General features: G+C 39.1%; 1 protein-coding gene across 1 annotated transcript in view; it reads left to right on the forward strand.

Moving 5' to 3' along the window:
• poe (E3 ubiquitin-protein ligase-like protein poe) overlaps positions 1-17,567 on the forward strand; it is an 849,790-nt gene that overhangs the window by 673,868 nt on the left and 158,355 nt on the right. Inside the window, exon 57 of the mRNA XM_090388478.1 lies at positions 1,492-1,806. Within this exon, the coding sequence (XP_090244604.1) occupies positions 1,492-1,806 (315 nt within the window). The remainder of the gene's footprint in view (positions 1-1,491; positions 1,807-17,567) is intronic.

The following is a 17,567-nucleotide window of genomic DNA, read 5'->3' on the forward strand; positions in this document are numbered from 1 at the left end:
ATCTTGAATGGAAGGTTGTTTTCAGCACAGTACTTTACTACTTGTGGTATAAAATGTTTGTGGAACCACTACTTGAAGATTTTGAGAGTAACCCAGACTTTAGAGTTAGACAACCAGATGACTGGACATGAAGCCTGGTATACTAACAATGGTTTGAGTTTGCAGTCGTCAGCATCATTTGCCCCCAGCAGCAGAGTTAGCTAGTCATTTTCTTTTCCTCCTTTATAATATACATGCAGGCATTTTTTCTGAAACAAGCCAGCCAGTTTCGTCTACATTAAAGGTCTGTTCTGGCTTGTTATGATCCTCATTAACAATAAGTCCTGAAAGAACTTTTTCGTGTTGTGGCCATGTTCGGGAAATAATAGAATCTTTTGTAACAGGAAAAACACCAATCCTATTCTAAACATGAACAACGAAACACTGGGGGGATCAGGAATAGACAAGCAGTGTCAGCAGGAGGGTAGCTGACACAGTATTAACATATACACGCCAGCTGATTTTGGTACTTTGCACGCATGTTCAAAACTCTCAATATATTTTTGATATACAGTATTTTTATTAATTTTAAGAAACTTCGTGCTTAAATACAACTCATACATATACGTATGTATGAGTTGTATTTAAGTTGAGGAGTGCCTGTATATGTTTTTAATGTATGGGTGATCCCTGAGGAATATGTACATATATATATGTGTTTATGGTGTTTGTCTTAATTTATTATTAATTGAATCTTCCAATAATTAATAGTAAGTGAAGTCATCTTTTATTGTTTTCCAAGTTAATTGTAAGCAAAGTTTATTATAGATTGCAGCACAAAAATACTTTTTAAAATCAAAGGAAGAATAGATTGTGCTTGGTAGCCATTGTTTTCATATTTACTTTTAAAAAAAAAGTAATGTTTTTGTGAATTTCTCTATAATTTTTAATCATTATTTTTATTATTTTTTTTTTTATTGTGATTTGATATTTGGCAATAATTTCACTCTAATATTGGCTAAACAATTCAAAATAAGAACAAATAAATATTTAAAAGCATTTTTGTTTAAAGTTTTTTTACAAATTTTCAAAATCTCACATAAATAATTACTCCTGAAAGGGTTAAAGATAATTAAATGATTTTTTTTTGTTTTGTTTCATCAATTGTTTCCTCACTTAAGAAAATATAAGAATTGTATGCTTTATTCTTATATTATTTTTAAGAATTCTTTCAAGCCCATTTCTTTCTGACTCCAGAGATGTATAAAATGATAATATGCAGCCTTGCCAATAATATATTGTACTCCCTTCACAGGTTTAAAGTGTGTGTGTGTGTGTGTGTGTGTGTGTGTGTGTGTGTGTGTGTGTGTGTGTGTGTGTGTGTGTGTGTGTGTGTGTGTGTGTGTGTGTGTGTGTGTGAGTGAGTGAGTGAGTGAGTGAGTGAGTGAGAGCCTTGTGGAGAGATTTACTCCACCTGTTTATGTTTATGCTTAATTTTTGTTTATATTGCAGGGTGGAAGTGCTGGTTCTGAAAGTGGAGGCAGTGGTGTTGAGTCCATTATGGGAGAACATAATATTAGTGGACGGAGCAGTGCTTATGGGGATAACATTCAAGAAAGTCTTGCTACTGGTGCCCGTTCAGAAACCAGTTCTGTAGGCCTTCCTAGCTCATCAATCCCTCAAGAAGGGGAGACTTTAGAATTAGATACAGATATAGATACAAACTTTCGGCTTCATAATCTACGTTTAATACTTCTTGATAAATTACTTCAATATCTGCCTGAACTCAGAGATGTAGGTGGTGTTCAGGCTATTCCTTTTATGCAGGTTAGTTTATTAGATAAATAACATATATAAAATTCAATTTAATGTTTATAAAGTTTTCTAGAGTAGAAATAATATTTTTGGAGAGAAACTCATTACAACAAAGCAAAATATTTCAAATCGTGGAATTAATTACTGCCCCATTCTTAAAGAAATTCATATCTAATTTTCATAAGTTATTATTGTATGAGGATTGCCTATTTGGTTTTAAAATCTCTTTTGAACTAATAGTAGGAGTTTTGTGATGATTGCCAGTACGGTTGAATTGCACAGCACACTTAGAATGTGATAAAAAAAAAATAGTAATCATTATGTAAGCTGTCAAAATATATTACAAAATATTATCAAAATGCAAGATCATAATAAACCAAAGTTCACCTAAGTTATAAATTTAACTAGATAAAACTTTGAAATTGTAAAATAGCTAATACTGGTTTTCAGCCTTTTCAAAATTATGAAAAGTCAGTGTCTCATCTTGATTGGTTAATATTTTATTTATTTAAAAGTTGGGACACTGCTACTACACTTTGACTTACTGCTCCTCATGACTGTATTCATTGTCAAAATGATTAATTGTAAACTGACCTACTGGTCTTGCCACTGTATAAATAGCTAGTAGTTGTCTCTAGTGACAGTTCAGTAATAGAACATTTGTAAAAAATTTAGTTCGTGAACAGCTGATAAATACAAAGTTTGTCTTCTGCTGTGAGCTTTAGGATCATTGTATTTACTGGGGATTTTAACTGGAAATGCTCATCTCTCATATGCAACACAAAAAAACATTTGTACAAAAATTTTTGGTTCAAGGTTATTGACAAACTTTCTTAACCTTCCTAAATATAGACACAGTAGATCAATTTTTGAAGTATAGTTACATGGTTTTTCACAGAGTATCGTCGAAAAAGCATTTTTGCAACTTTTTTTTTTATGGATTAAACTATCGCACAGCAGTCATTATTCCAAAAGATATATATATTTTTTATTATTTTTTTTTTATTATTATTTAAACATGAACAGTAGATACATTTTCAACAAAATCTATTTACATTTTATGTATAAACGAAAAATATATATATATAATGAAAAAAACTTTTGATAGAAAAAAAACATTTCTACATTTGAATTTCGGGAATTCAGACAGTTTCTTGGAATTGGATCGGTCTCATATAAACGTCACACATTGAAAGTCATGGACCGTTCGGTGAGGCTGACGAGGTGACCGCCATCGTTCCATTCACTGTTAATGTCATTTAGAATTTCAGGTCTTTTATGGTGGAATTCGAGCAGAAGTCTGCTCTGAAACTTCCTCCATAGACTCCACTTGGGATGTTGTGCCGATGTGTCGACAGGAGGCACGTCGTCACTGCTTCTTGTGTGTGTGTGTGTGTGTGTGTGTGTGTGTGTGTGTGTGTGTGTGTGTGTGTGTGTGTGTGTGTGTGTGTGTGTGTGTGTGTGTGTGTGTGTGTGTGTAAAGTAGAAGTTCTACATGACGGCTTTGGCAGCAATGAATAAGAAGTTGCAAGTGGTGTGTGCTCTCTGCTCAGAGTGAAGCAGCTACCAATAGTCCTCCAAGGTGTGGGCATGGTTGCAGGCAAGCTTTGCTGCATCCAAAGCGTATTTGACCAGTTCCTTGTTCACAAGGCTCACCAGATATGTATGTTCCAGGGTACCTGGAGTGGCGCAGAAGAGGCAGTAGTTTGAGGTGCGTAACCCAAAGATTTGTAGCTTGACTGGGGTAGGAAGGATGTCCCACAGTCTCCACTGGATGTCAGTGTCCTGTACGGCAGGTTCTACTGAAAGTTAGATGGTGGCTTGTGGTGAATGGAGAGGGGTACAGGGACAGCTTTGAAGGTGGATGACAGGAAAATTGTGGCTGTATGGTGAGATGTGATCAGTTGATAGACTTTTTTTTTGGAGGGTGCACAGGGATAGAGGTACCATGTCTTCTGGTGATGTGATGACAAAGGTTGGTGTAGGTGAGGAGCCAGTCACATTCCCAATCCCTTTAGCTGTAGTGATGTCTGGAAGAGCTTGTACAATCGCTGATTTTAATCATCCATGTTGCTGCTTTGCATTTATGGTTTTAATGGGCAAGTCTTCTGATCCTTTCCATTCAAGGCTTGGTGTCAAGAGGTCACCTATGGTTCTTATTCCTGCCCAGTTCCAGGTAGAAAAGAAGAGAATATCATCAGTTGCAGGGTCTATTATTATTTTATTATAGAAGAGCAGTTCTGAAAGTATTGCGGGAAGAGATGTTCCCTAAAGAGTATGGTGAAGGTTTTGCTTTTTCCAGGGGTACAGTGTGTCTTTATAGAAGGGCGATAGTTTGAGTGGTGCTGGTGCCATATCCATTCTCAGTATTGTTGAAAGAGATAGTATTCTAGTAGCTGTTGCTAGTAGTTTCAGAATGTGGGTATTTTGTTTGCAGTGTCTTAAGAAGAAAAGTGATCCAGAATGCTGTGATTTTGTCATCAAGAGAGACCAACCCCTGACCCCCGTGAGTGAATGGCTGGCTGAGTTTAGAATAGGGCATCCAGTTGGTTTTGTTCCAAAGGAAGCTTCAGACAGATGCCTGGATTTGGTGGAGGAAGTCAACAGGTGGAGTGAGAACTTTGAAAGTGTGCCAGAGAATGCTTGCCACCATCTGATTGACCACAAGCACTTTCCCTCTCAGTGAAGATGTAACGCACACACATTTCTCTATTTCCCGAATAAGCTCTGGTATGTTAGTAGTGAACTTCAGAGCTGTCACCAGCTTCTATGGGGAGCTACATACTTCCCGTAGAAAGGAGCATAATTTTTCCTCAGTTAGAGGGCCTTTAGTGTGTGAAACAACTCAGCAATTCTGGCCAGTGCTTCTGGGAGAAAAGGAGGGTATTGAAAAAACGAGGGACATAAATACCTAGGTATTTCTGTCCCTCGCTGTACCATATGCGTTGGATGGGAGAGTCGATTCTGGTTTTCCATTTGCCAGCCCACAGGCCGTTGGTCTTACAGTGGCTGAGTTTTGCACCTGATGCTTGAGCATAGAGATCCTGAGCCTTTTGAATGTCTTCAAATTTGCTTTCGTGGCATATTGCAATTGTGGCATCATCTGCGTATACTGAGTAAGTTATCTTTAGGTGGGGTTCTGGTAGCAGCATTCGTTGGGATTGTAGACTGGTGACAATTTTTATTAAAGAATGGTTCTATGGCAATTGTGTAGAGTTGCCCAGAGAGTGGGCAGCCTTGTTTTATCCCTCTGGAATACGGAAAGTGGCAGGTGAGCTGGTTGTTCAGTTTCAGGGGAAGAATTTGGCTTCCTTGTATAGCAGATGGATTGTTCCGATGATATAGGGTCCATATCCGAAAGCTTTCAAGGTTTGAAATAGCTGTGTTCAACGCTGTCAAAAGTCTTTTCTGGTCAAGGCTAATTAGTGCTAGGAATTCTCCTTGGCTGTTTGCATTGGAGAGGAGGTCACAGATCAGATGTAGATTGTCATGAATCGATCTTCCGGGTACTGAGTATGTTTGTTGGTGATCGGTGATATCAGGGAGAGTGTATTTTAATCTATTGGCAATGGCTTTGGAAATAATTTTACAGTCTGTATTCATTAAGGAAATTTGGCACCAGTTTTGTAGGTTGGTGTGATCCCCTTTCTTGGGGATCAGTTGAGCGATAGAGGTGGTGAACAAACCTGGTAGTCGTTTGGAAGAATTCAAAAGTCAGTCCATCCAGAATTGGTGATTTATTTTTGGAAAGAGTTTTGCATGCTGCTGTTAGTTCTTGTAGGGTGATTGGTTTCTCCATACTGCATTGGGCTGTATGGCAGATTTTTTTTAAGTCCTGAAAGGATTTCCTCAGTTGCCTTTGTAGAGGTTTCTTGGGAACTGTAAATTTCTCTATAAAATCTTGTTACTTCAGAGAAGATTTCCTCTGGGTCTTCAGTGATGTTTCCATCTTGCAGCTGAATGGCAGTGATGGTGGTTGCTTTGTGATGTCTGCGTTCTGAAGAGAAAAAGTATTTGGTCGGTGCATCAGATAGATTTATGTGTGTGTATCTCGTTCTGAGTAGTGCACCTTTTGCAGTGGGTTTGTATGGCTTGTAGTGTTGACTGACTGATAGTTTTCAGTCTTTGCTCAAGTTTGATAGAGGTTTGCTGATAGAGGTTATGACACTTTTGTTGACTTTTCTGATGCCTGTAGGTTTGCGAGAATGATTTCAGTTGACTTTTAAATCTAGGCCACCACATGTTCATGGGCTTCAATCTGTCTTTGGATTGGGCAAGATTGGATATTAGGTCTTGTGGTTTAGAGATGTATCTCTGTATTGAAGAAGGCTGTTGTTCAACATCCAGTAAACACCCACTTTTGAAGAGAGTGAGAATTGGGTGAGAAGGAGAGCTGTAATTTGATAAAGGAGTGATCTGAGATATAAGATGGCGAATGTGTGATGCTTCTAACCAGGGGCATGGTGTGTTTTGGGATATAATATCTGCCCAGTCGGGCTTGGTAAAGTAGTCTTCCAGATGCTGTATTTGCTGACCTCCAGGAGTAGGACTTTTCTTCTGGATACTGGTTTCTAAATACATCGATCAGTTCATTGTTGTTTATTAAGGCCTGCAGTTTGTTGATTAACGTTGTGTGGTGCTCTGTGCATTGCACTCTGTCCATTTCTGGGTCAAGGGTGCAGTTGAAGTCACCAGCAAGAATGATGTGTTCCTGATCTATAGTAGAAAGATGACTTTGTATGAAGTTGGTTATTTGAATAGCAAGTCTGTCCTGCTGTGGCATGTAGATGTTAAAAAGGTGCAGGGTTTCCTTCTGGGGGTGTAACCAGGAGGGTGTAAATTGCGCAGCCATGGATCTCTGCTATCACATTGAGCTTACAAGCAGACTTATGATGAAGGCCAATACTCACTCCTGCTCCATGATGTTGTGTTGGAGAATGATGGAATACATATGGCCAATCTTCCCATTTCAAGGATGGCCTTGTTTCTGCTTTAATATTTGTTTCTTGTAGGAAGAGTAGGTCAGCATGATGTCGTTGGACCTGGTGAAGGACCAGCTTATTGCACAATGCAGAGGCATATCCTCTTGCATTAAGTGATAGCATGCTAAATGTCAGCATTATCTCCAGGAATAAAGGTAAGGGTTTTGCAAGTTTTGGGGAGGTTAGCATCCTGATTGATAGTATTGCTGTTCGAGCCCATTAATCAAGTAGTGCGAGTGCTTGGATCTACTCACATCTGCCCTGTCCTTTTTTCCTTTTAGTTTAAAACGCAAGCCTTAAGTTGTGAGATAAGCTCTGGTATGTTAGTAGTGAACTTCAGAGCTGTCACCAGCTTCTGTGGGGAGCAACATACTTCCCGTAGAAAGGAGCATAATTTTTCCACAGTTAGAGGGCCTTTAGTGTGGGAAAAATAGCTCTCGTCCTCTGAAGTTTCTGAATCATAGGAATCATGGTTGTTCTCTTCTTCAGCCTCCAGAGATTCAAGTTCTTCATTTGAGTGGTTGGTGGTTTCTACCTGCTTATTTATTTCCATACTTGATGGGCTTATTTGGGATCTGACCATTTGACTTCTGTGGTATTCAGTATTTACTTTCATTCTTTCTCTTGTTTTGGTTAGCAGTTGGCTATTTCCTGCCAGAGTATCCATTGTTGTCTTCTGGTTTGTGACTTTGGATATGGACTGCCTTTGGGGTTGATTCTGAGAAAACCCTCTTGTTTTGGTTGTGGGTCTTCTGAAAGGGGTATGTCATGGTCCTCTATGATCTTTGAATTTTTTTTTTCTGATGTTCTTTGTATTGGGAAGCATCTCAGACTGTTTGATGGTTTCTTCTGCATCCCATTGTTTCCAACAGTCAGCTCGCTGTATAGATCTGGCCTGACCCTGGTTGGTGCCACCTGAATTTCGGTATTACTTTCAGAGGAGGTAGAGATATGTGGGTAGTTTTTCCTGATGTGGCCCTCTTCGTAGCTGAAGAACCATTGAGAGAAAATGGAGGTATAAAAGGTGCAAGTGATTCTGCTTAAATCGGCTTCGATGAGTTTTGGGATGTTTGCTGCATCATTGTTGGTGAAGTGCATAAGTGCTTGCCTGCAGAAGCTTTTTATATGTGAAAATTCCAGTTTCGTGGTTGCTGCAGAGAGTGTGTATTTTCCTGGTAACAGATCCGCATTTGGATCAAATTCCTCTCTCGTTGGTGCTAAGGCAATTGCCGCTGCTTCCAGGTGATGAAGACCGATGTCAATTCCGTTTTGCAGGATAGTTTGTGCCCACAAGGGGTGGCTGAAATACACCTACGTAGTTCCCACCACACGAGAGGCATGAGTAATATTTTTCATGGTACTTTCTCTGCAATCGCTGTATTTTCCTTAGTAGCAAAGATTACTATTCCATGTTCCCTGGATGTAATAGGAGTTGCTTCATATGTTGGAGCATTTTTTGACCGCGTATATGCTATTGTTGGTCGCAAGAGAGGGGTTTTCGCTGCCGGGAAGCATAATCCATTAGATACGGCATTAGCATAAGTATTAACATTACTGACTTTTTGCACCTTGAGGTATTCACCTGTTGTCACAGGGTGTGGCTTCCGGTGTCAGGGTCAATTTCTGCAGTAGCTGTAGGTTCCATTGCTGTGGTTGTTTGACCTTCACTGGCCATAGCTGGAGGCAAATGATGGGGTGGTGGGGAGGGTAGAATAAGCTCTTACTGGAATATCCAGCCTTCCATGGCTAAAGTTGAAAAATTAAAATCTCACCTAGCTCAAACTCTGCTAAATTTATACAAACAAAATTAATAATTCTCAAAAGCTCTTCCAAAGAGGAATCAAACAATATATGGATAGATGGATTTCCAAGCACAGAGTGTGCGTGTTTTTACTATTTATATACCTAATATGTAAGCAGCAGAAATAGGTTGAAATGCATTATTTTAAAATTTCGAATTTTTCACACTGAATGCCAAAAAATTTGAATCAAACTTGAAAATGAAAGTGACATAGTATGTTATATGTGTGTATATTCTTAATATTTATATACATAATAAACAGAAATATATATGCTTGTGTAGTTTTGATTACATTAAAAAAAAGTACTAGTAAATTTCATTAGTAAAAGGTCAAATACTAGTATACTCCAAGCACAATTCAGGAACACCAAAAACGTTTTCCCTAAATGAAAAACAAAGTTGAGCACCTGTCAAGTGCAGCACGAGTGTTTTTTAGTGACCACACATTTAGTATCATGTGGGTGGTCACTAACAGTCAATTCTCTATTCTTGGCTTGAATACAGAATTTAAAATTTAAATTCTCTATCCAAGTTTGTTTAAATTTTTGAACGGCTTGATAAAAACTTACGCAACTTGGACGGCTGATTTTGATCAAAATTTTGCATTTTATTCTTGCATAATATTATCGCAATTGTAAAAGCATTTAAATTTTTGAACGGTTTGATTGAAACTTGCTTTTTTCCTTACAGTACTTAGAAGGTTGATGTTGATCAAAAACTGGCATTTTATTCTTGCATAATATTACAACCCATTTTCTTGCATAATATTCTGCTTTTATTCTTGCATAATATTACTACCCTCTGCTTACTCTACCGAATCAACATTAGAGTAAATCACTAGAGTAAAACCTTTTCCAATCGATATTACTCTAGTGCTGCCTTAGATATTTTCGCATCAAAAATCAATTGCGTCATTTCCGTTAACAATCAACTGCATCATTTCCGTTACAATAAAATTTCATTACCAATCAATTTTACTCTAGTGCCACCATAATGTTTTCACATCAAAAAATTTTTCACCTAGTGATATTTATTTGAGCCAATGGGAGAAGAGGGAGGGTTAATTACGTCACTTATTCGAGCCTCCATAACGTTCACCAACCTCGTGCACGTGTTCACTGTCTAATACATGACTACGCTAAGCATCATTTGATGTTCCATTGTAATGTCAGCTTATGAAGGGATCCGATATAATTTGTATATTTGTAAATAGTTTAGTATTTTGTAAATATTTTAAACATTTGTATAGTTTGTACAATTGTCTGGAATCCGTGACGTTTAATTTGCTAATTATACATACTAACATATAATTAGCAAATTAGCAATTAACAGAATGCCGAAATCTAGATTGGCAATCACCGATTCTGAGAGAAAACGATGCTGTCATGAGTCTTCACGGAAATATAGAGAGAAACATGCCAAAAGGTTACGAACTTATCATAGAATAAGTTCAATGAGGGTGGAGCAAGTGGAAATTCAATGCACAGGAAGCAAGTAACTAATATGGACGAAGAACAGGCCGAAACTCAGTGAACCATTAAACAGCTCAGACATAACATAAGATATTCACAAGATCCTGATAACGAACAATCCACTGAAGTATTATATTACGATTTAAGTGATATGGTAGATGAATGTCAATATCGCAGCGGATTATCTTTTCATGGCAAACCCAGAAGAGCCGCATATTTGTGCTGTCACGGAGGGGTACGTGACAACACGCGTTGTCAGGAGCAGGAGTGCAATAGCACATGCTCCTTGAGTAGACTGGGGTTCAAGCCCCTGACTGCTAAATATGGTTGATCTGCCAACCTGCACTGGACCAGCGTGGCAGATTATGGTCCATTTCCCCCAACATGAATCCAATGCAGGATAAAGCCTCCTCAACATGTTGAGGAGGCTTTATCCTGCAGTGGATTGATAATGGCTGCAGTTTGCCTTTTTTTTTTTTTTTTTTCACCTTACTGTCAGAATTCAAATGTGATTTCTTAGTATTTTTTTCTTGTGGATTCCACTCTAGATAATTATCCTGCAACTACATTATTCGTACCAGGATCATACAAGACCTGTATATCAAAGCCCTACATGCTCAAAGACCTATTTAAGGAATCTGATTTTTGTCTTTCATATGTGAAATGAAACTTAATGGTTGTGGTCCAAGTTTGCTGTATGTAGATTTTTCTGTCCAATAAGTAAGGTACCTTAGCTTTCAGATAGGATAAACTGAAACAGTGGTATTTTTTCCCTCTGTTATGAAGTTCCCCCTTTTTGCCTTGTTCAGTGACCTGCTAAGATAACAGTTTTGCTTTAGATTGTCTCTATCCTTCTTTTGAACTGTAGCAGCAATAACAATCTCAGAAGCATCACATGAAATAAAGAAAGGTTGATTTAACTTTGAGTGAGTTACATTGTAGCTGAAGTAATCCTTCTCCTATTCTTAGTAAGTTCAACAGTAAGTGGTATTATCCTTGAGCGGTCTTCCACAAACCGTCTGTAAAAATTTATCAACACTAAGAATGTTCATTTTTCATCAGTTTATAAAGCAATAGTCATAACAAATCCTCCGTCCTTCAAGTTAAAAAAATTAACATAAGAGAAATTCTCCTGTTGCTTCTGAAAAAAAGATGGAAGGTAAAATTGATGTAAGGATAATTATATTAAACTCAGAGTTCATTTTGTTCGACAGATTTCTTTGAACAACTAATTAAAGACTAATCAAATAAATAATTACTTTTAAATTATTCTATTACAGAACTAATAATTATTTGCAGTTTAAATCCAGAGTTTCTAATTTCTCATAAGGCTTCCTTCATCTTCCTGAACTGTATCTTCAATTAAAATTGCCGTAGCTATGTGGGAAGGAGCAGCAGTGCGTAGCACACGCTTCTTGATTAGACCGGGGTTCGAGCCCGTCACCACCAAATACAGAGGATGCGGAAAGGTCAGGGAATGACCACCGCATACCCTGGAGCAATATGGCCTTAGTTGCTAATGCTCCTAAAAACCAAATAACAACAACAGACATTCACACTGTTCGGCAAAAATGCTGAGATGCAATAAGTGGTCCTTGAGGTTGTCACAGACATTCTCTCAGATATGCCTGACAAACTGTTCTTGCTACCTGGGAGTCTAAAACGCTGATGGAACTGATATTCGGGTGACACTTAAGTCAAGTGGACCCAATTTCGGCGAAGTCCGGACGGTCTGTGACAGCCAAATCCTCTGCTTGCACCTTCACGATGGTGGGACTGTTAGTAATCCTGGGTATAACCTCCATGCACAAGTACATGGTGGGTGACCACCCAGGTGTGAACCAACGTAAGCAGGGGTCGAGGTGTGGCGCCCACACCACATGGAGGAACGCCGCCCCTCTGTGTTACCAGGCAGTACTAGGTGGTAGATGACTCTCATCAACCGGTGAAATACCACCACTTTGCTTATTGGAGGCTTGAAGTGGTGGAACCCATGTTTAGTCTCTAGAGCTAAGTTCCGGCCAACCCTTCCCTATCTCTTCCATCATGCAGTATGATTGATGATTTTTGAGGTTATGATGAATGTCGTGGCGAGATCCAATATTCCTTACATTTCGAGGGTACAGCTCTAAAACGGTGTTCGCAGGCCGGCCGCTAGTTAGTACACCGGACCAAACCTATTGGTAACTCTCTAGGAGACTTCCGGATCAGCTAGTGTATAATCTTGCTACCTCTACTCTGCCAGATAGTGACTGGAGGGAGTCCGAGTAGTGTGTATGTGGGGAGCATTGTCGAGGCCACGTTATGTCAAGGATCTTGGTATATTCTTACCACATGTACGCCATATCCAAAAATTTCATTACTTCATACAGCATGTCCCACCCACTTTTTCTTACTATTGAATACACCATGAATTGTCAAAATAATAGAGCAAGCTTATCTGCGAAAAGATCTAAACCTCCCAAGGACTTCCTGATTCATTTCACAAATATACGTGGTCTTAATTCCAATCTCAACGATGTCCATTTCCACTTGCAGTCTTCCAAACCCCATGTACTTTTTCTGACTGAATCTCAGTTATCAGTTGATTCAACTACTTCTCATCTCAGATGTCCAAATTATTTGCTGTATGATTCCTTTCGCCTCAAAGGTGGTACTTGTGCATATATCCATTCTGATATTCCCTGTCAGAGACTTGGCAATTTGGAATCTCCTCTCTTTGATCTTCTCTGGCTTAAAATCTCTCTACCTCATTGTGTCAAATTCATCTGTTGTCTATACCGTTCTCCCAACTCCACTAATCACTTGGAGCTCTTTGACTTCCTCTCTTTGCAACTTGACTTTCTCCAGTCCAACTTTCCTAACAGTGAGGTAATTTTCCTTGGTGATTTTAACGTTCACAACTCCAGCTGGCTTCCATTTTCTAGTCACACCGACCCAGCAGGTCGAGATGCTGAGGCTTTTGCAATTACTAATAACCTAGCACAGATTGTTCATTTACCTACAAGAATACCGGACAATCCTAATCATACAGCCAATACGCTTGATCTTTTTCTCACAAACAACCCTTCTAAGTACAAGGTCAAAGTGAGAGGTCCTTTAGGCACTTCAGATCACAACTTGGTGATTGTCTCTTCTCCAATGGAACCTTTATCTCATGGCTATTCCCAACCTCGTATTGTTTGGCATTACAAGAATTCAAAATGGGATGACCTGCGAGACTTCTTTTCTTCTTTTCCTTGGTCTGATTACTGTTTCAAAACTTCTGATGTCAACGTTTGCTCAGATCATGTCAGTGAAATTATTCTTGCAGGAATGGAATCCTTTATCCCACACTCCACTTTAAAATCTCGTCCTTTATCTAAACCTTGGTTTTCCAATAAATGTGCTAAGGCTGTCCAAGAGAAGAATGTTGCATATCGTAATTGGCTTGTTTCTAATTCTTCAGTTTCATTTTCTGCCTACACCAAAGCTCGCAACAATTGTAAAGCAGTTATTAATCAGTCCAAACTAGAGTTTGAACAGGCTAAGAGTAGAAAACTTGCTTCTTGCCCTAATGGTAGCCGAGCATTCTGGTCTCTTGCCAAAGCTATTGGCCGCAACTTTTGCCCATCTCTGCTCCCACCTCTGTCCAAACCAGATGGTTCTGTTGTCACTTCAGCCAAGGATAAAGCTGACCTGCTAGCATCCCATTTTTCTTCCAGCTCATGTATTAATGATCTTGGTAAAACACCTCCCACCATTCCTAACACGCTCCATTCAATGCCTCCTGTGGTCTTCCGTCAAAAGGATATCAGAAGGATTTTGATGAATCTTGATGCTAAGAAAGCTCCAGGTCCCGATGGTATTTCTCCACTTGTTCTCAAAACTTGTGCTCCTGAACTTACTCCTATTCTTTGCCGCCTTTTTTCACTTTCTTATTCCAAAGGTGTTTTTCCTTCTGCTTGGAAATTTGCTCATATCCAGCCAGTTCCTAAAAAGGGTGACAAATCCCTCCCATCCAATTATCGTCCCATTGCAATTACTTCTACTCTTTCTAAAGTAATGGAGAAATCAATTAACCGCCAACTCTTAAACTACCTAGAATCCTTCCGTCTGATCAACGATCGCCAGTATGGATTCCGTCAGTGTCGATCCACTGGTGATATTCTGGCTTATGTAACCCATTTATGGACTAATTCAATGGAAAGGTTCGTTGAAACACAAGTAGTTGCTCTTGACATCTCAAAGGCTTTTGATCGTGTTTGGCATAAAGGTCTTCTAAACAAGCTTCCATCTTATGGTTTGCCAACTGTTTTTAGTAATTGGTTATCCAGTTTTCTCTCTGATCGCTCACTGAGGGTGATGGTAGATGGCTCTCTGTCTTCTAACTTCTCCACTAATGCCGGTGTCCCCCAAGGTTCAGTTCTTTCCCCCACTCTTTTCCTCTTGTATATCAATGACCTTCTTCCATTGACTGGAAATCCTATCTATAGTTTTGCCGATGATAGCACATTGCATTCAACTTTCCATTTTGAGAAACCTTGTCCTGCTCAATCAGCTTCAACTTCTCGAAAATCTGCTGCCAATTCCTTAAATGCCGATCTTCAGGTAATTCTCCAGTGGGGCAAAGACAACTTAGTTGATTTCAACCCTTCTAAAACTCAGTCTTGTCTTATATCTCGCAAAAAGGATTCTTCTGCTCCTATGCTTATCTTTAGTGACACTCCGATTTCTAGGCAAAATGATATATCTCTTTTGGGGATTACCCTGACTTCTAATCTCTCTTGGCACAAGCACATTACAAATATTGCTTCGTCTGCATCTAAAAAACTTGGTTTTCTCTTTCGCTCTTGGCGTTACTTTTCTTCCAAACAGCTGCTCACTCTGTATAAATCGCAAATCCGCCCTGCCATGGAATATTGTTCCCACATCTGGGGGTGGTGCCCCCAAAACCTGTCTCAGGCTTCTTGATTCCATTCAGAAGAGGGCATATAGGTTAATTGATGATTCATCTCTCACAGAGTCTCTCCACTCGCTTTCTCATAGATGTACTGTTTCTGCTGCATGCCTCTTCTTCAGATACTTCCATGGGCACTGTTCTTCCGAATTGGCTTCTATAATTTCCGCTCTCTCTTTCAAAACAGTCCGAACACGTGCCGCCACCAGCCAACATCCATTTACTGTCCAACGTCAAACCCACAGAACCAACTTTTCATCTTCCTCATTTATTCATTCAACTGCCGTTTTCTGGAACAACCTTCCTTCATACGTATTTCCTGAAAATTACAATCTACAGAAGTTCAAGTCCAATGTCAACAAATATCTTCTTTCGTCTTCTCAACCTCCAACCCAAGCACGGTACTAAGTACTATAGGTTCTAATACCTCTCGTGTTTGGGGTTCTCATAAAAAAAAAAAAAAAAAAAAAAAAGTGGTTATTTTATTTGGTACCAGCCTGGTTAGTATAGATTACATCATTTTGGCATTGCAAAATTGATTTAGATGTAATGTTCCAAAACAAACATTTTCTTTTTTGGAAAAATCCATTTTGTGCGCTGTATTAATATGTGCCATACTACTCCTCCAAAACCAGTTCTGTCAAAATGAAACTGCCTTCTGCCAGCTATCTAAAAACACCTGTGATGACTCTACCATTTTATATGTTGTTTGACATTTTGATATCCTTATGGATATTAGCATTAGCTTGCTTTCTTGCATATGATGCAAGAAAGCAAGCTTATGCAGCATCAGCCAAAAAAAAAAAAAAAAAACCCCTCCCATTTCATCCCTTCATTCGTTCCAAATGCCTATCCAGCTCAGCCTTAAATTTATTTAGGCTATTAGCTTCCACAACAAAAGATGGAAGCCTGTTCCACCAATCAACTACCCATTAGCTAAAGGCAAATTTCTGCACATCTATTCTACAACTATCTTTCCTCAGTTTGAAACTGTGCCCCCTCAGGTTCTTAGTCTGAGCAAGACGAAGAATCCCATTAGCATTCAGCTTGCTCAACCCATTCAAGGCCTTATACACCTCGATCAGATCACCTCGCAGGTGCCTACTCGCCAGGCGCTGCAATTTGCAGAACTTAAGCCTTTCTTGGTAAGAGCACCACTTTGTTCCCCCTCACCAATCTTGTTGCCCTTCTTTGTACTCGTTCTAGCAACTCTACATCCTTCCTAAAATGAGGCCTCCAGACTTGTACACAGTACTCTAGGTGTGGCCTGACCATTGCTTTGTATAACGGGATTATCACCTCCCTGTCCCTGCTAGGAAAATTCCTATATATCATTGACAAGACTCCATGACTTGCCCTGGCAGCCTGTCTGCACTGCTCAGCGAACTTCATATTTGGCTGCACAATTACTCCCCAGGTCTTTTTCACTTTCCACTTCCCTGAGTGTAGTACCACCCAGTTGATACGTTTCTCTTCAGTTAATGCTACCCATATGCAGTACTTTGCATTTGTCAATATTAAACTCCAGTTGCCACTTCTCAGCCCATTTTGCCAACTTATCTAGATCCAGTTGGAGTATCATACTGTCATTACTGTCATTAACAACCCTGCAAACTTGCACATTAAACCTGATATACCTTCATCAATATCATTGATAAATATGCAAAACAACAATGGGCCCAACACCAAACCCTGGGGAACTCCACTAATAACATTTGTCCATGAAGAGCAGTGTCCATTAATTTCCACTCTCTGTTGTCTCCCACTCAACCATCCCTTTATCCATTGTAGCAACTTACCCTTGATGCCATACCTCTCCAATTTGTACAGCAGTCTTCCATGTGCAACAATATCAAAAGCTTTCCTGAAATTCAAGTATATGATATCGTTGTTGTCAAGTCTAGAAAACAGATGACTGTTAGCAACTGCCCACGAATGATACATGGGTGGTTATTAATGGTAATTGGAATGTTTTTTTAACTGTTAATCTATTTTCAATAAACTGTCATTTTTCCTCAAAAAATTATACATGGAGTGAGTATTATTATTGTGAAATTAAAATATTGTAATTTGTTTTGCCATTTCATTCATCTAGGGATGATGCTCTGGACAACTATTTTACTCAGATGAAGCCTTGTTTTGTGTGGATAGTTATGTTAATGGTTAGACAGAAAATTCTTCACAATATTAAAATGACTGTTACATTCACATAAGGTTGTGTGGAAGGGAAGGTTCATGTTATGCCATGTCACATGGAGGATGAAGCCTTGTTTTGTGTGGATAGTTATGTTAATGGTTAGACAGAAAATTCTTCACAATATTAAAATGACTGTTACATTCACATAAGGTTGTGTGGAAGGGAAGGTTCATGTTATGCCATGTCACATGCCACGTTTGTTTCTTTAATGAGACATTAACCACTGTAGATTAGCTGTACATACTGCATGCACATCAGCGAATCTCCCCAGCCATCAGATCTGTCATCTCCATATTTTTATCTGCAGGGTCCATTCAGGACTGAGGCTAATGCAAACAATACACATTCTGTGGATTAAACTGAACCAAAACATTGTGAACTG

The sequence above is a fragment of the Mastigoproctus giganteus genome, chromosome 14 (assembly GCF_048544385.1).
Source record: "Mastigoproctus giganteus isolate SK-2022 chromosome 14, ASM4854438v1, whole genome shotgun sequence".
Lineage (NCBI taxonomy): Eukaryota > Metazoa > Arthropoda > Arachnida > Uropygi > Thelyphonidae > Mastigoproctus > Mastigoproctus giganteus.